We start from the raw sequence: 20,445 nt of genomic DNA, 5'->3' as shown, positions 1-20,445 counted from the left end.
ACTCCTTTGTGTTTGGATGAGTTTATTTTGTTTTAAAAAATAAGCAGTGTATAAATAAGATGTATTAAAAAATGTGAGTTTTAAAAAATTTTACATAAGTTTTATAAGTTAGTTCAAACATTAATGTAGTAGAACAAAATAGGTTTAGGGACATAACTTATTTCACAATCTGCTGAATTGGTTAGTTGAAAGTGGTGGATAATAAAAGTAGTATTAGTAATTGATTTTTTTTTTTTTTTTTTTATGAGAAGTGTTAGTAATTGATTTATGTAGAAATGATTGTATACCATTGACAACTTACCAACTTAATAAGTTATAAATTAAATTTTTTTTAAAAAAGCTATAAAATAAGTTTTGTTCTTAACAAAATTGAGGGGAACAATATTGTGCACGCGCGCGTGTGTGTGTGTGTGTGTTTTTTTTTTTTTGGATATTGTATTTGTGGGGTCAAAGAATTTGGCAACCCCGACCCATTTTATACTGACCCCAAGGCTCACGCTGAGAAGGAAGGAATGTCCATAGACAAACAAAAAAATCCCAAATTGCCGAGGAATATCACCGAGGACAATCCTGTCCTCGGTCAACCAAGATTATAGAAAGAAAGAGCGACATGCCATCAAAGGCAGCCTCTCAGAGCATTCCAAAAAGAAGGACGAGTACAATGGGCCAGCCATGAGAGCATAATGAAGGAGCAATTCAAGGAGAAACTATCACCTCCGCATTAAATGCCTACAACTAACGTTATGGCCGCATTAATGAGGAAATGACCCTTGAACAGTGCTACCTTGGTTGCTACAACTCACATAAGGTTTGGGAAGACGGCTAATGGGACAAACACTCGAGTAGTGACCTGCATTGTTAACAAATGGAGGGCCAAGATCAACTGAAAGAGGATATATAATGCAAGAGATCTTCCAGGAAGGGGGGAAAATGAGAAACAGAAAACAAAGTAGTCATTTGTATGGTCTTTGAAGCCCTTGTAGCCAAGCACCGAATAACTAATAAGAACTACAAGCTCCTTAAATGAGGGCCGAGGACAAAATTTCATACTTTAGCCCATGTTCTTGTTATTCATATCAACGTGTAACCATGCCTAGTTGTTGTATCCCTCCCTAAGGCCTAGTTCTTAAACCCACTCTCTACAAATTTATTGTATTAGGCTAGTTGGGCTTGAATTCGCTCATCTAGTAGCAGAAGTGCTTAAACCCAATCCTTACAGTATTTATTCCTAAAAAAACCTAATTTGTTTAATTCATGTAAAGCTGAGGTTTTATCTCCAATTAAAATTTCCCTCTCTTCCTCAGGAGGAAAGATGGCCTTATTTCAGTTGTTTGTTCTTATTTTTCCAACATTTTGCGAATAAATTCCAGCTTACCAAAAAAACATAAAAAAGGAACTAGGAATTAAGAATTCCAAATATAAATTTGTAAGTTTCTTTTACAAGGATTAAACATTAGTATCCTTCCTTAAAAAAGGGAAAATATATATATATATATATATATATTCCTCTTGACTTCATAAGTTTTTGTGTAGATTATTTGGACATGGAATAGAGTAATTTAAATGCCGAATGCATATAATAATCAGCTGTGGGGACATTTTTGCCTCAAGACCAAGAATTGCACATTGTAATCTTTTTTGGCTTCAAGTCCCACATTAGAAGGAAAGCTCTTCAAGCTAGTAGTACTCTTCAACCATTGGTCATCCCTTATAAAGCATGAAGAGGAAGGCTTTCCTTCCAATGTGGGACTTGAAGCCAAAAAAGATTACAATGTGCAATTCTTGGTCTTGAGGCAAAAATGTCCCCACATCAGCCATATATAAATACAATAATGCAAATTATTGTGGCATTAAGAGTAAATGCAATACCATCTAAAAAAACCCCCAAAAAGAAAAACATAAACAGAGAAGAGGACATCCACTCTTTGTGAGATTAAAAACTAAACAAATTAAACAAATGCATGCATTCTTCGTTTTAGTGAGGGATGCAAGCCATTTTTAGAAGTCAAAATTTATTATAACAGATCAAAATCACAAAAAAAAAAAAAAAGTAAGAATTTTTTTTAACAAAATTAAGAATCTGTAAGGTGTAGAGAGAAAACAAACCAAAATATGAAAATTTTTAGGGAAAATTATACCTTACCACCCTAAACTATATCTTAAATTACTCTTGTGTAATCAAGAGTATAATTTAGGGTGGTAAAGTGTAATTTCTTCTTTGTTTTTAATGGATTGAGAAGAGGGCAATTGAGTCATTTCACATGATATCATATTTTTCCATCCAAGTTAACAGCAAACTTAACATCAATATGCAAAATGTAATAATGTTATAGTTTAAGGTGCAAAATGTGCAATCGAAAAATTTAGAGTGCAAAGTGTAATATGAGGTATAATTTATGGTGGTAAAGTGTAATTCTTTCAAATTTTCTACCATTGATAATTTATTCCCTGAAAGATTATCACTGTAATTACTAAACAGGTTGGGTCGCTTGTAATTGGTAAGACTCCACAAAAACATAAAACATTTGAAAATACAGTACATGATTGAGATCAAACGAATAAGGAATGTCTTATCCTTTTTTTTTTGTTTTCTTTTTTCTTTTTTTGGTGGTAAGAATGCAGGATTATCTTATCCTAAAAAGCACAAAGAATATAGCATTTTGGGATAAAGATTCCCTTCAATTTTTTATTATTTTAAAAAAGAAGACCCCATTCCATTAATTCTCTCCAATTTATAGTTTTATATATATATATATATATAAATAGCAATTTTTAGCTAGATATAAAACATACGTCATTTATTTGATTTGTTATAAAACATGTCATTTATTTGACATATGTCATTATTTTTTGTGTGGTTTAAACTTTAAATTGAAATGAATATTTTTAAGATTGTTAAAATTTTAAATAACACGTGTCTTACACCTTGATTAAAATTTAAAAAAAAAAAGGGTTAAAATGAAATGGGAACCTTTTCCTAAAATTTTTCCTCACTCAATTGCTCACTTTGAAAGTTATTTAGTAATAATATTGTACGTTCTTTAATGCATAAATAATAAATCTCACCAATAATCTAACTAGTAAATACTCCAATCATCATCATTACACTTGTGTGTAGATTGTATTTTAGTTTTGTGGTGGAGGGTAATATGGGAAGCAGGAGCCGAGCAGAAGCGGAGTCAGCGTCCACGAAATGAAGGAGAGAAGCGGTCTCGACTCTGAGAAAGCCCTGACCATCTGTTTCGCTCGTATATATACCATATAAAACATTCATTCCAAGCCAACCCTTTATCCTTACACTGTTGTCTTCTACACCTCTCTTTCTGACTTGTTCTTCCTCAATCTCCGTTTCAGATTTTTTGCCTTTTCTCAGTTCCTCTTTTTTTCTCTTTCTCTCTCACTTGTATGCCAAAGAAAACAATTCGATTATTCCACTCTGTCACTTTCTTCATCCAAAATTTGATTTTTCATCAGCAATGCCTGCAACAGACAATCAAGGTTCATTTCTGAATCGAATCAGTATCCGTCGAAACCAAGTGGTTTCGATGGATGGTAATCATGAACAAGAGCTGGAGGACCTCGAGCTTTTTCAGAAACATGTGGCGGATAGGTTCGCCGATCTATTGTCTCAATCCGAGGACACTTTAGGCGATGGGCTCCTATCCATCTCGTGGCTACGCAAACTCCTCGACGTGTTTCTGTGCTGCGAGGCTGAGTACAAGGCCATTTTGTTATTGGGTCGGGACCCTTCTCAGATTTCGAAGCCCCCACTTGACAAACTCGTCCCTGAGTTCCACGATCGAGTGGTGAAAGCTCTCGATGTTTGTAATGCTGTGTCTCACGCCGTCGAGACCGTGAGGAATTACCAGAAACTGGCTGATGACACTTTTCTCTCAAATCACCCACTTTTTTTTTTTTTTTTTTTTTAATACCACCCACTTTTTTTTTTTGAGAAAATAATACCACCCACTTTGTTGTTCAAACGGTAAAAACCAAAAAGTATTTTATATTTTATGCCGGAGTGGGCGACAACCTGATCCAAAGTCCCCTCGTTTATACCTATTCAGCGTACTCTTTCAACATTGTCGGAACCCCTGCAATACGATACCTTTTCTTTTCATTCATATTTATTAGTATTTTTTATGTGGTTCGGCATAGGATGCGATACCTATTCTAGATCCTCTCACATTTGTTTCACACTAGTGGACCCACTACAATATAGTGTACCTTTCCTGGTCCCAGAGCCGAATGGAGACACAGAGAGAGGCCTCAGCTCAGCTGGGTCGCGCAGGGTCCAGAAGCAACGAAACGATCAAAACATTGCATTGATTACCCACCTCCCACTTGACATGTCCCACTCAGTCTAACGTAGCCAAGCCGCTGTTTCCACGGTCTGATTTGGTTGTCGCGTCAGCTCGTAACGTTGCCAGGTCCAACAATTAAATGCCTCATTTGTCAACTGGACCTTCCTTGCACGTTTCCACGTGTCAATCTTTCTAGATTTCTACTACTATTTTTTCTTCTCTTTTGGCGCCAAAGCTGATTTTTCTTTTTATTTATTTTATTATAAAAAATAGACATTGAGATCTAGAAAGGATGATACGTTTCCCAAAGTGGGGCCACGTGTGTAGTGGTGGATGTTAAAAGCAATCACATGATGCAGGATGGTTAGGACATGTTATTGATGTCTTGGTTTTCACGAGGAGCATGGTGGGTGTGGACCGTACGTTGCAATGTAAATCAACCATATCCGTTTCTGGACTCCATTTACTATCTTTAAAAAAAAGCCTACAATTTTATAATTTTTTATTTTTTATTTATAAAATTTTAACCATTTTCCGTGATTTTAATATTTACTATCAAAATTAAGACATTGATTAATATTTTGTGTATGTTATGATTGAATCCTAAATTTTTTTATTTAATTATAAAAAATTTTACTAATTAAATTAATTTTTTTGTTAGATGTAAATTTTAATAAATCTATCGTTGTGTTATATTTTTTTTCTTGCATTTCTTATATTTGGAATTTAAAAAAAAATCTTTAAAAAAGCCTATAATTTTATAATTTATTTATAAAGTTTCCATCATTTTTACCACAAAATCAAAACACCAATCAATATTTGGTGTATGCTATGATTGATTCCTATATTTCTTATTCAATTATCAGAGATTTTACCAATTAAATTAATATTTTTGTTAGATGTAAAATTTAACAAATCCACTGTTAGGTTATTTTTTTTTTCCTTGTATTCTTCATATTTGGAAAAAAATTTTAAATAAAAAATTAATAATTATTTCAGTAATCAAATGTTTAAATTTTAAGATTTTCTAATATAAAATTATGCATAAAAATTAAAATTTTGAATCAAATAGTAAATAACATCCAATTGACACAAAATTTGACATCCATGTTAATAACATAAAGAATATGCAATTCAACTATTAAATTCTCAAAATATGTAACAATATTAACTTTTTTAGTGGAAGCTATAACTATTGGTTACAATTAAGTTCATAGTCAAATTTTGTCCATAAAAATTAGGGTTTAAAAGATTAAATCCCTATTCTAACTTAGTTGATGGAGAAATTTTGGAAGTAAATTTTTGTATCATAACTTTTGTTACATCTTTAACATGACCAATTATTTAGTAGTTAAAAGAAGAAAATTTTGGGTTTGTATGGAAGTAATTGTGACCGTCAAAGTCAAAAAGAATGGAAGGATTTGAGCTTGAAATCTAGCATCCGATGCAAATTTGTTTATGGAGTAGATTTAATTTAATCAAGAGGTTGAGAGAATGAAATCAAAGATGTGCAGTGGAGATGAGTTTGATACTTTTGACTACATGTTAAAGTTATGTCCAAAATGGAATAATAAAAAGTTAAGTATAGACGTGGAAGCAGATAGGGCCGTACCTAGGTATGAGATCCAATGGGCGATTCCCGAGAAGTACCGTTTGAGATAGTTTAAGAAGCCAAAATGACTGATTGGTGGGAACGTGTCACGGGCTAGGATAGTAGGATAATAGGATTGCTTTACCTCCTCAATCTGTTAACAAATCTTAAGGTCAAGACTCGGATATTCAGAGCTTTTTTTTTTTTTTTTTTTTTTTTTTCTACTTTTTGCTTTATTATTTTGTTTGCTTCTTAAGGTCAAGACTCGGATATTCAGAGCTTTTTTTTTTTTTTTTTTTTTTTTTTCTACTTTTTGCTTTATTATTTTGTTTGCTGTATTGTCAGCTTTGATATTTCCGTCTAAACACTCGTCAGCGCTTTACATGCCACGAGAGAGCACGTTTTTTGAATAAATCCACGGTTTGAAGGGAAAGTGAATACACAAATAATTGCATAAGAAAATGACTAATAAAACTTTTTTTTATTTTTGCCTTTGAGGGTCAGACACTGGCAACTTAAAATTTTGTAATAAAAAAAGAGGGAAGGAAATGTGGCATCTAACAACTCCACCAAATGACTACAATTTGATAATTGTTAATTCCTATTAAGTTGAATATTTACTGAATTGTTTTAAAGTGTTTGACGGGTTTGATGTTTTACCTCCACTCATAAGAGTCCGGCCCGTGCCATTCTAGTGGCTTTCAAATAGAAAGCATGAACCACGTTATATGGATCTTTGTATAATGATGAATAATGGAAATTATTGTTTTGCACCGAAAAGAAAAAGGTGCTGTATCCTGCAGGGTCGGTGACATAACACTTAGGATGACAATTTGTGTTATCGAATTAGGTTCGTGTTCTGTCAATTTATGAGTACTCATTTATATGAGTAAACACTAATCCGACATATTTATTAAACGGGTTAAGATTTTTTAACCTTAATACAACCTATTTATTAAACAGGTCCGTTATGTCGGCCTATTTATCAAATTTTATCAAAATCAAAAAAAATATTTATGAAAAGACAAACAAATAAATATTTTTAATATAAAATTTAGAACTAACAAGTAACTGCATTACAAATAACCATTTAAAACTAAAGTATATCTCAATATCACAAATAATTAATCAGAATATGTCAAAAAAAAAAAAAAACCACAACAACTAATAATTTTATATACCTAGGGTTTGAAGAGTATATTGGTAAAATATTATTTAATTAAATGGGTCAAACAAATTCCATTAGTCGAGCACTAACCTAACTTGTTTATTAAACAGATCAGTTGTGTTAACCCGAATATGACACGAACTCATTAAGCCCCAACCCATAACTTGCTAATTTCGTTTCGTGTAGTATTGGACTCACGGATTGTGTCCAATTTTACCAACCCAACATAACACTTTAGAATTTATATTTATATTTTTATTGTTGTTGTTGACACTCATAAAGTACATATTAAAATTTATAATTTCTAATGTTCTACCTTTGTATAAGACAATACAGTTTAGAAGAGCTCAAGTGGCTTACATTATGTATTATTAGTCATTTACTTCATTAAGTATTTTATGAGACGGTTTCATGAAATCATTCTTTTACAACATGTGAAATTCACATATGAGAGTGGAATCATTCATAAGATTGTCTTATAAGATAACTTTTTTTATTTAGAAGACTGTATTGTCCTCGTATTATTGATTTACTAGTAGTTTTGTGCATATGCAATGATACAATTAAAAATAATTACAATTATTCGGTTCAAACTATACATTTTTTTGAGTAGAGGTTCAAACTAAACGTATTAGCTTACACTTTTTTAAAACCATACATTTTTAAAATATGTAATTGTTTCTCATTATATATATATATATATATATATATATATGGTTTAAAATTTAATTGGTTTTAGACTATTCGGTTTTTGTACCCAATAATTCACTTATCACAAAAATTAAAAATTTAGATGGACATATGGCGGAAAATTAAACTCTAATTGAAATCCACTTTAAAATCTAATTGGATTTGGACTCATTGATTTTTATACTTAATAATTCACTTGGCACAAAATTAAAAATTAAATGAGGCACGTGGCACAAAATTGAGGATTAAATATAAAATCTAATTGGATTTTCTTTGAGTTTTGATTGTTAATATGTGTGTGTGTGTGTGTGTGTGTGTGTGTGGAGTATAAGAATTTAAATAAGGTAATTGCGCCATGTGTCATACCTATGGCTGAGAGGGCCATTATCATGCTGAGGAGGTCACACCCTCGGACAGTAAGGCCACGTCAATGGCACATTACTCGAGGAGGTCATACAGTAGAGAAAGAGTTTTGGGAAAGGGGTTAGCCTTGACATGACTGAAGGGATGGTGACTACCACCACATTTAATGCATCCCACCAAAACTCCTAGTTGCATTTATGTGCAGAAGACCCCTGAACAGTGCTGTCTTGACTGCCACAACTCATAAGGGGTTTGAGAAGGTGTCTGATGAGACAAACACTCAAGTAGTGGCCTAGACGATCAATAAATGGAGTGCCAAGATCATCTAAAGGGAACTATATAATGTATCATCTAAATGAAGCTATATAATGTAAGAGGCCCTCTAGGGAGAGGGGATTAGGAAATTTGTAGAGAAAACATTGTAGCAACAAGAACTAAAATTGCATCCCAGTTTAAAAGAAATATACATAAGGACCACTCTCCTCGGATTTTGCCGAGAAAGGTTTTCTTTGCACAAGGCTTGTTTTTGTTTATTTTCTTACTATCTTTGATTCACTATGCATGTTGTTTGATTCATTAAAGCCTAGCTTTTAAGCCTACTCTCTACAAATTCATTGTATTGGGCCTTTGTTTGAAGAAAATAGTGAAAGGTCGAGCATGGATGAAAAATCACTTGGGATGATCTCCTTGCAAGAACCTCTATCTTGGTAGGTGTATGTTGACGGCACAACAAACCAAAGGGGATTAAAAGTGGGGCTGGTTGTAGTATCTCCTAAAAGGATCATCATTGAGAAATCCTTAAGACTAGGCTTCTCGGTCACGAACAATGAGGCTAAGTACGAGGCTTTGTTGGAGATATTTTAGATTCAAGGTTGAAGGAAGGACAGTGGAGATATTTTCAGATTCGATGTTGGTTGTAGGCCAAGTAAAAGGAGATCTGGAAGCCAAGGATGTGAGAATGTAAGAATACCTGAACCAGGCTAGGCACTTACAATTAGGATTTAACTCTTTTTCCTTACATCAAATCCCTAGAAACAGAAATACACATGTTGATTCCCTTGCCACTCTTGCAACCTCTTCGGCGCAAAGTTTACCTCAGGTCATCCTAGTCGAGGATCTTTGTAAGCCTACCAATATGAAGAGGGAAAAGGTCTAGATTCATTAACTTAGGGTTGGACCTAGTTAGATGGATCCTATTGTCCTATTCCTTAAAGATGACATCTTGCTCGAGGAGAAGGGGAAGGCTGACAAAGTGTGAAGAAAGGCTCCTCAATTTTGGCTGTTCAAGGACCAAAAGTTATACAAGTGCTCTTTTTCTAGGCCATATTTGCTATGCATCTATCCTGAAGCAGTGGAGCCACTCCTAGAAGAGTTGCACGAAAGGATTTGTGGAAGCCATACAGGAGGCAGATCCTTGTCTCACAGGGCCCTTGGTCAGGGATATTGGAGGCTTAATATGCAAAGGGAAGCACAAGAATATATGAAGAAGTGTAACCAATGTCAGAGATTTGCTTTCAACATTCATCAGCCCAGGGAAGTTATTAATCCTTTGTCTAGTCTCTGCCCTTTTGCTCAGTGGGCTTTAGACATTGTGGGGCCCACCAAAGCAGTAGGAAACAGAAGATGGCTTTTGGTTGGCATTGATTACTTTACCAAGTGGGTTGAAGTTGAGCCACTAGCAAACATTAGGGATGTAGATGCCAAAATATTTATGTGGAACAACATTGTCACTTGGTTTGGGATTCCTCATGCCTTTATCTCAGACTACGGACTTCAATTTGATAGCAAGGCTTTCAGAAGGTACTGTTGTGAATTGGGTATCATAAATAAGTATTCCACTCCAGCTTATTCCAGGGGAATGGACAAGCAGAGATTGTCAATAAGGTTATAGTGAATGGACTCAAGAAGAGGTTGGATGATACAAAGGGCAAATGGGTGGATGAGCTTCCACATATTTTTTGGACATATCAGACTACCCCTCATAGGTCAACGGGGGAGACCCTTTTTCAATGACTTATGGGGCCGAGGTTCTGATTCCTCTGGAAACTAGATTCCCAACACTAAGGACTAGCTTATTTGCTCCAGACAGCAACGACAACCTACTAGAAAAGCCTAGACCTAGTTGAAGAACGAAGGAAAAATGTCATGGTTCAATTAGCCTACTTTCAGCAGAAGTTCAAATAGGGGTATGATTCAAGTGTGAAGTTAAGACCATTGGCCTTTGGGGACTTGGTATTGAGAAAGGTTGTGGGTACTGTAAAAAACCCAGCATGGGGGAAGTTTGGGCCTAATAGAGAAGAGCCATACCTTATCACCTCGGTAGCAAGCATAGGTGCATACTTCCTAGAAGATCTGGACGAAAATGTTGTACCGCGACCCTAAAATGTAAATAACCAGTGAAAGTACTATTATTGATGAAAGGCAGCTCTGCCATGTTTTCATTTATGAAATTATGTGTTGTGTTAACTACTTGTTTGAATATTAAACAGAATCTTGGTCATGCTTGGTTTCTTGGACCATATACTTCAGGTAAATTTATATTCTTGGTTACTTGTTTGAATATTAAACATAACCTTGGTCATGTCGGGTTTCTCAGACCACATACCTTGAGTAAATTAATATTCTTGGTTGTTTATTGGAAATGTTAAACAAAACTTTGGTTATGTTTGGTTCCTTAGAACACATGCCTTGGGTAAATTAACACTTTTCATTACTTGTTTAGATGTTAAACAGCCTTGGGTAAATTAACACTCTTCATTACTTGTTTAGACGTTAAACAGAACCTTGGCCATGCTTGGCCCCTCGGACCACATGTCTTGGGCAAATAAACACTTGGCAAAATCACCAAGGGTGGGACCCCGGCATATGTATCATCACATGAAAACAAGGACTTACACTGGGTCTTGGTTAAAGGATTTTGAGGGTACATTCATAAGGTACTCTTAAAAAGAGAGATCTCAGACACCCTTTTTTTCTACTAAGTGTTTTGTTTCTCTTTAAGGACTTAAACCTCCATGTTGATTACACAGTTTTCAGTATCAACACATAGTCAATTTTCTCACTGTTTACATTGGTTCAATTTATTTGAGTTAACAACAATTCATCACTATTAGCTTTTACTAAAGTATGGGTTTTCACTCTTAGAAGTATCATCAATCTAAAGTCTCAACAAAGGGCAAAATAACAACTACAACCAAGTAGAGATAAATATTGCAAGAAAAACAAAGGTTCATAAAGCAAAAGTTGATGTCTTTTCATTGAACAAAATAAAGATACATTATAAACAATGGCAAACTGCCACAACAAAAGAAAAGTACAAAAAAAGAGAAAAGTAGATCCTAAACTATGCCTTGGTAGCCAAGTTAGGAGACAAGTGGGACAATGGCCTTAGGATCAGCTTCCTTGGATTTGGGATCAGCCTCCTTTGCCTTGGGAGCAGCATCTTTGGCCTTAGGAACGACATCCTTGAGCTTGAGAGTAGCCTTTAGACCTTCGGCCTCTAGTAGGGGCTTAACCTCCTTGCCCCTACCTTTGTCCTCTGGCCGAGAACCACCTTGGATAGCTTCCTTACTCTTAGCCACCTCAAACCCTAGCCTTGGTCACCAGCCTTGTCAAGCCCTTTGGAGACCTTGGGGNAGTATTTTCTTCTAGAGTAGTTCTAGTGTCACAACTCGCCCATTTGGACAAGTATTATTCATGGTCTTTTCGTAATAATTAAAGAAAAATTCAACTTTCTCATATTACATCCCCTTTCACATCACCTTTTTTTTTATGGACTTTTCATGTCACCTTTAAACTAAGTTAAAAATAAAATTAATCTTTGTCATGACATTTTTTTTTTTTTGACAATTTTTTCGTGTCAATTAAACTCAAAGTAATCGGTTAAACATAAAAAAATAACAATAAAAAAAAATTATTTATGTCCTATTTTTTTACCACGTTAAATACTTAATGTCTCAATTCCTCTATTAATATATTTTTTCTTACTAAAAGCTTTATAACTCAACCAGTTGGTATTTCTTGCTATATCTATGATGTATAAAATTCAAATCTCTCATCTTAGTTGTAATTATCAAATTAATTATCAACAAAAAAAAAAAGAACTTTTAAAAGTAAGACGTGAAAAATAAATTATATTATAATATATTACATTTTGTATGATGTTTACATTATAATATATTTATTTCTTCAAAACTTTTTTTTTTGGCTAATAAAATATACAAAATATTTATTTGACCCACAAACAAAAATCAACAACCCCTGAATTATGATGAATGAAAATGATTAACCTTTAAGAAAAATAGAAGAATCCCTAAGTACGTGCATACTTAAAGGCTAGTTTTTATTATTGTCAATTAATTTTGCTCTCAATATTATCCCTCGAACTAAAATCCTAAATCTGTCACTAAAGGTATCCCATATCAGCGAGGAATCTAGATTTTGCAGTGATAAATCAAGCATACGTGGGGAAGAAGAACAAGTATGTGTACACGGCGGGGTGATCCAATGCCAAAGATATCTGGGATGGTGAAGTTGGACTTGTCTAAAGGAGACCAACATGAGGATTTCACTGTGGCAAGTAGAATGTATGGGAAAGGGTGTTATAGGGGAGAGCCTTTCTTTGTGGCAAGAGAAGCTGCAGAGAATTTGGATGCAGAAGAGGATGATGGGTATGTTGTGTCTTATGTGCATGATGAGAATACAGGAGAGTCAAGGTTCTTGGTGATGGATGCCAAGTCTCCCAATCTTGATCTTGTTGCCACTGTGAAGCTCCCACGTAGGGTTCCCTATGGGTTCCATGGATTATTTGTCGCGGAAAGCGACCTCAGCAGGATCTAGCAAAATTATAGAGAGTACAATAATGTCAAACCATCTCATATGAATAGTGAATCTCATTGATTTAATTTAATTTTTATTATATTTTCAAAAAAAAATTAATTTTTATCAATGAGATTCACTATTCATATAAGATTTATTATAATGTGAGAAGAAGGGGTTTGACAATGTTATACACATAATAAATTTCACTAATCGAGGTTAGTATAACATCTTTCACAACAAATTATATTAATTACTTATATCATTATTGTAATATACCAGTTACAACCATAAATGATTATGAGATTTATTGCTTCAATAAGAGTCTAACAAGTGGGGTTGTTTGTGAATGATGTGAAAGCAAAAGAGTCGAGGTTTTTTTGTGAGATGGATGCTTTGATCTCCCAATCTTGAAGAAAACTTGTGTGGCCACTATGAAGCTGCTACGCAAGGTTTCTTATGGTAACATGGATGGTTTGTCCTGGAAAAGAAAACAACCTCAACAAGCTCTAGTAATTTGGTGTAATTTTGCCGAATAGCATAATTTTAAGAAAAAATTAGGAGAAATGTATCCAGATAAATTTATTTAGTCATATAGCACTTTTTTGAAACTCAAGTTTGTCAAACTAGATTTCTAAGTATTATGTTTAATCAAATTGCCATGCTAGCTCGTAATGCTTGGAACTCAAGTTTGTTAAAATCGACTTTGTCAAACTCAAGTTCCAAAAAAGTACTTTTAGTAATGTAGCACTTAATAAGTTAATTTAGCCGAATGTATTTCTCCTAAATCTTTCATAAAATTATGTTATTTGGCAAAAAATAAAGCCTGGTAAGTTGTAAGTAGCAAGTAGAAACTAGTAACTTCCCACCACCAAGTTCCAAGAGTTAGAAATAATAATAAAATACTGTTGGGTTCTAAGATTTTAGGTTTAAATGTATTAAAACTTCAATTTGTAATGTCGGAAAACCATGATCAAAACGTTTAGTCTTGTTTTAGACTTGCTTAGAGTATGTTTAAAGTGTAAAGTTGGAATCGAGTGTACTGCAGGATTTACTGTGTAAATCTACCTGGCTCAAATGATTGAAAATTAGACTTGATCGATCAAAACTCATGCAAATTGTTTTTCTGTAGAATTTTCCAATTCGGCCCAAGCCCGTTTGACATGTAGGGTTTTATGTTTTGTCTTAAGTATAAAAGGAAAAACTTTAGCCACGTTTTGGCGTGGCTCTTTATGTTGTGTGTATGAATCTTTTATGAGATCGAGAGATGATTGCCTTCACATACACTTAGAGTTATTAAGATTTAGATTGATGTCAAGAGCTTGGTGATCAATTTAGTTGCAGATTTAAGAGCTTAAAGATATACAAGCAGCAATACTTGTGCTTGCTGTGAATCCAAGAAAGAAGTAGTCTGTGGATTCGGAGCTGTCACATGGTCGTGGTAATAAGTTTCCTACTCGAGGTAGTAATAGGATGTTAGTGGTCTAAGTCGCTATTGTGTAAATTTCAATTCTTTCATAGTGAATTTGTTTTACCTTGAGAATAGCTAGGTTAAATCCTCCCCAGGTTTTTTATCGGTTTGGTTTTCTTGGGTTATCATTTCGTTGTGTTCTTTATTTTTACTTTACAATGATATGATTTATCTGTGTTAACCTAGATTTACATAATTTACCTAAGTTAATCACTTGGCTAAATAACTAGGTTAATCTGGTTGTGGTTTAAGGGGTCTAAAAACAAACAAATACTAATGAGATACATATTTTACATTATTTCTCACTTATGACTTATGACACAACATAATAAATTTTTACAATATTTTCGTAGGCTTGAGGTGTTACATCAATGTTAGGGGTGATTACAATGAAGAGTAATTCTTAGGTACTCTCAGAAGATGAAAAATAGTGCTCTCTCCTCTCACATTCATAGTGGAATCTACTCATTAAATTTATGATGTGATCCACCATAAATGTGAGAAGAGAGATCACCATTTCACTATATTTCAAAAGTATCTAATAATTTTTCTACAATGAAAGTGATGTTGCAATAAACTCTCACATCAACCAGTTGGGAAAAATTTGGTGAAATTTATTTTGTTTTTAGTATTGTTTTTTAGGTCCTGTTAATGGATACTTTATTAAAAAACTTTCAACTTATAGTCATTTTTATTAACTTTTACTATTTTTAAATATAGGTGGGACCCATTATAAGCCTTCTTAACTATGATCAATTAACAAAATCCTTGTTGTTTTTTCCTACTACAGAATTATCAAATTTTAATTGATTTTCATATGATTTACAAATAACATCACTTTATTATCTTTCATTATCACAATAATTTTTACAAAATATTTCATAACTATAGAGTTGTCATTAGATTATAATGTTATGTTAGTGGTCCCAATTTTAGGGGGTTTTATTAGACTGGACTGGTACCTAATTCCCGATTGAATCAATCGATCTGGTTTGGTTTTTAAAACTATGACAAAAACTCATAAAATTTGTCAACTCAGTCATCAAGAAAAATATCACATTCATAGTTCTTAAGTATTTGTGAAAAATGTTATGATTTTATGCTTATGCTTAATTCATTAGAGTATTCACATCTTAGGTTATAAAAAATTAGCTTTTAGTACCCAAAAAAAAAAACTATTTTATTTATTTTAACATCTCACTTAACAATACACCATAAATTTCATGTTCTATTTTAACATCCAAGCCCAATAAAATAATATAAACAACTCAATAAAATAGTATAAGCAATACAACAAAAAATTCATTTAACTATGAGAGAGAGATTCTCCAAAAATAAAAATAAAAACTATGAGAGAGAGAGAGAGAGGGAATAAAAATAAGTAGCAAGTCAACTTATTCATATTGTAGCAACTTGTTAAAAAATTTAACTTCAACAACTTGGATGTAATTAAGTAGCTTTATTGTATTTGCGTGCAATAAATAACTATTTTCAAATGAATCATCATTAATATCACTTTTATTTACACAACTCACATAAATAATAATTTTTTTTTTTTGGTTAGCAAGAAAATAAACTACAAAGCTATCTTACACTAGAGGTGAGACCAGTGCTGGCAATTCTATTAACATACATTCCAACTATATCCGAAGTAACTAGATACAAAACATCAATACTTGGCGGGGAACTAAATACAACAAAATCTTCAACCATTGTACACCCCCATCTTGCAAGTGCGTCTGCACAACGATTGTTTTCCCTATAAACATGCTTCACTTAAACCCAAGGAAACCTTCGCAGCAAGCACCTGCAGTCACACAAAAGAGGAGAATATGGTTTAACAATGTCCACATTAGAGCTAACAAGATCAACCACCACTCTTGCATCCAACTCCACAATCAAATTCTGTATTCCTTCACTCAAAGCCAGCTTCAAACCATCCCTAAAAGCCTATAATTCAGCTGTGATACTGGGGGCAAAACCAATGGATCTCACAAATCCTTGAATCCAATACCCGCTGCAATCCCTGATCAGTCCCCCACAACCTGCCTTGCCTGGATTCCTACAAGAAGCTCCATCTGTATTGAGCTTATACCACCCTTTAAGAGGTTTAGACCAAATCACCTGAATCACCACTCTTTGATTAACCTTCCTCATCTTTCTAATACAAAAGAAGAACTCCATAGCTTGTGACCATGAAGATTTATGTTGAGTGGAGTATTATCAAACACTACTCTATTACGGTGTTTCCATAAAATCTAAATAGCAAAGGGAAAAACCACACTCCAAGAAATGTTACTATGATGCACACGTTTATTGTGACAATTATTATATAGCCAATCACCCAAGCTTTGGCTAACATAAATCATAATTAACATCATTTTCTTTTTTTCTTTTTTTTTGGAGAAACAATATCACTTCTACTTCTACTTTTACTTTTCACCGAAAGTTATGTAACTTCACATCATGTGTCCCTTGACTGACACGAAAGGCTGTATTGTTTTCGTTTTTCCCTTTTTAGCAACACACTATTTATATGCATGGGTCCATGTACGGTAAGTTTCAATTAGCTTAACTAGTGAAGTATCTGATAGTTGAATAAAAAATTTAGTATTCAATTTCCATCTACACAAAAAATATCAATTAGTGTCTTGATGAGTACTTATTATAAAAAAATAAATACCATAAGTTGAAACTCTTTTTACCTATCATCAAGATCTGACGCTATAAATTAAAACATTAAAAAAAAATTGGGGTCGCATCGCTGTCGCCATAGCATTACATTGCCAATAATACAAGAACACAAGTGAAGGAGTGGTGCGTCTAGTTGCCCAAATAATATCTTCTTGACTTTATGATAACGATTTGGATAAAATAGGTAACTAATTTTTTTTTTCTAACTATCTAGTTAGTAGTTAAGGTTTTAAAACTATATTTTTTACTAACATTTCGAGTCTAAGAGACTCGATTTAGGGTCTATAAATCAAGTTTTTGGGACTCAATTTTTATGGGTTGTTCACGTCTGATGTGACATTTTTTTCATGTGGCGTACACATGGAAATCGAGTCTCTAAAACTCGATTTGTAAACCAAAATAATTTATAAAAATTTTAAGATGTATAAGCTAAAACACCAAAAAAAAAAAAAAAATCCATCAGAGAGAAATTTAACTGAAATAACGGAAAAACTAGAAAACAAAAACTTAATATCTTGTAGGACATGACCTATGTAGGAACGGTCCATGTAGTCACCGAGAATAGCCTTAGTAACAGATTCAGAATCACCTTCCAATTCTACCTTGTCAAAACCAAGCTCCTTAGCAAACAGCACAGCCTGACGAGCCGCTAACACTTCCACCATCTCCACCGAAGTAGGTGATGGAATTTGTTGTGAAAGAGCAGCCATAACCAATCCTTGTTCATTCCGGATTATCACACCGATGCCCGCTAGTCCATCTTGTGAGAAGACCGCACCGTCGAAATTCACCTTCACACAAGGCGCAGTTGGAGGCCTCCACTTTACTGCACGGGCTGTCCGAGGAATCACAGTATGGGTGGGGCGAAGTTGCTGAAATTCTTGGAGAGCACAAAAGGCCTTGGAATTAACATCAATACTTGGCGGGGAACTAAATACAACAAAATCTTCAACCATTGTGCACCCCCATCTTGCAAGTGTGTCTGCACAACGATTGTTTTCCCTATAAACATGCTTCACTTAAACCCGAGGAAACCTTCGCAGCAAGCACCTGCAGTCACACAAAAGAGGAGAATATGGTTTAACAATGTCCACATTAGAGTTAACAAGATCAACCACCACTCTTGCATCCAACTCCACAATCAAATTCTGTATTCCTTCACTCAAAGCCAGCTTCAAACCATCCCTAAAAGCCTATAATTCAGCTGTGATACTGGGGGCAAAACCAATGGATCTCACAAATCCTTGAATCCAATACCCGCTGCAATCCCTGATCAGTCCCCCACAACCTGCCTTGCCTGGATTCCTACAAGAAGCTCCATCTGTATTGAGCTTATACCACCCTTTAAGAGGTTTAGACCAAATCACCTGAATCACCACTCTTTGATTAACCTTCCTCATCTTTCTAATACAAAAGAAGAACTCCATAGCTTGTGACCATGAAGATTTATGTTGAGTGGAGTATTATCAAACACTACTCTATTACGGTGCTTCCATAAAATCTAAATAGCAAAGGGAAAAACCACACTCCAAGAAATGTTACTATGATGCACACGTTTATTGTGACAATTATTATATAGCCAATCACCCAAGCTTTGGCTAACATAAATCATAATTAACATCATTTTCTTTTTTTCTTTTTTTTTTGGAGAAACAATATCACTTCTACTTCTACTTTTACTTTTCACCGAAAGTTATGTAACTTCACATCATGTGTCCCTTGACTGACACGAAAGGCTGTATTGTTTTCGTTTTTCCCTTTTTAGCAACACTCTATTTATATGCATGGGTCCATGTACGGTAAGTTTCAATTAGCTTAACTAGTAAAGTATCTAATAGTTGAATAAAAAATTTAGTATTCAATTTCCATCTACACAAAAAATATCAGTTAGTGTCTTGATGAGTACTTATTATAAAAAAATAAATACCATAAGTTGAAACTCTTTTTACCTATCATCAAGATCTGACGCTATAAATTAAAACATTAAAAAAAATTGGGGTCGCATCGCTGTCGCCATAGCATTACATTGCCAATAATACAAGAACACAAGTGAAGGAATGGTGGGTCTAGTTGCCCAAATAATATCTTCTTGACTTTATGATAACGATTCAGATAAAATAGGTAACTAATTTTTTTTTTCTATATATCTAGTTAGTAGTTAAGGTTTTAAAACTATATTTTTTACTAACATTTCGAGTCTAAGAGACTCGATTTAGGATCTATAAATCAAGTTTTTGGGACTCAATTTTTATGGGTTGTTCACGTCTGATGTGGCATTTTTTTCACGTGGCGTACACATGGAAATCGAGTCTCTAAGACTCGATTTGTAAACCAAAATAATTTATAAAAATTTTAAGATGTATAAGCTAAAACACCAAGAAAAAAAAAATCCATCAGAGAGAAAATACAGATCAGAGAGAGAGAGAGAGAGAAAGAAGCTGGAACACCCAAAAAAAATACCCATCAGAGAGAAAGGCTCGCGCGGCTTGGGCTGCGCCTGCACGTGGCTTGGGCTGCGCCTGCGCGCGACTTGGGTCACGCAGCCTAGGTGCGCCCCCACGGCCTAAGTGCGCCAACGCCGATCTCCACCCCACACCCAAACACCGATCTCGCTTTCCTCTCCATTCAATCGCACAACCAACAATGATCTGGGTTCAATTGCACAGCCAACAACAATCTGGGTTCAATCGCACAACCCACGACGATCTCAGTCTGGGTCTCTAGATTCTTTGGATTTGGCGAACAACCCGGCGAGGTGAGGTGAGATAATTCAGTTTTGGGTCTCGGTGTGGGTTCAAAAACGGTCTCTGATCTGATTCTTTCTCTCTTCAAGTTCATTGTGTTGGGATTGCTATATTTATGGGATTTCTTAAAAAAAATTTGGGTATTTCTGGGAAGACTTGAGACTTATAAAATGTTTGGTTTACAAATCGAGTCTTAGAGACTCGATTTCCATGTGTGCGCCACGTGAAAAAAACGCCACATCAGATTTGAACAACTCACGAAAATCGAGTCCCAAAAACTCGATTTATAGACCCTAAATCGAGCCTCTTAGACTCGAAATACTAGTAAAAAATATAGTTTCAAAACCTTAACTACTAACTAGATAGTTAGAAAAAAAAAAAATTAGTTACCTATTTTATCCTAACAATTCCCTTTTGTGATCACATGGCTCCAGGTTATGGTTGCAATACAGTGGGGACGCAAATTCCTGGCACCACACAAAGCAGTATTTGATGTTCCCTAGGAGAATATAGGTAATTAATTTTTTTTTCTAACTATCTAGTTAGTAGTTCCGATTTCTAAACTATATTATTTACTAGCATCTCAAGGCTAAGAGACTCGA

The 20,445-nt window shown here is 34.3% G+C and overlaps 1 protein-coding gene across 1 annotated transcript; it reads left to right on the top strand.

Moving 5' to 3' along the window:
• Positions 1-12,598: 12,598 nt before the first annotated feature.
• LOC112014061 (probable carotenoid cleavage dioxygenase 4, chloroplastic) lies at positions 12,599-12,955 on the top strand. The gene has a single exon (XM_024046442.2). The coding sequence runs from the start codon at positions 12,599-12,601 to the stop codon at positions 12,953-12,955; it is 357 nt and encodes a 118-aa protein (XP_023902210.2).
• Positions 12,956-20,445: the final 7,490 nt, after the last annotated feature.

This window comes from Quercus suber, unplaced genomic scaffold, assembly GCF_002906115.3.
Source record: "Quercus suber isolate HL8 unplaced genomic scaffold, Cork oak 2.0 scaffold_789, whole genome shotgun sequence".
NCBI lineage: Eukaryota > Viridiplantae > Streptophyta > Magnoliopsida > Fagales > Fagaceae > Quercus > Quercus suber.
The sequence above is the reverse complement of the archived record's forward strand: the minus strand, read 5'-3'. Positions and strand labels throughout refer to the sequence as shown.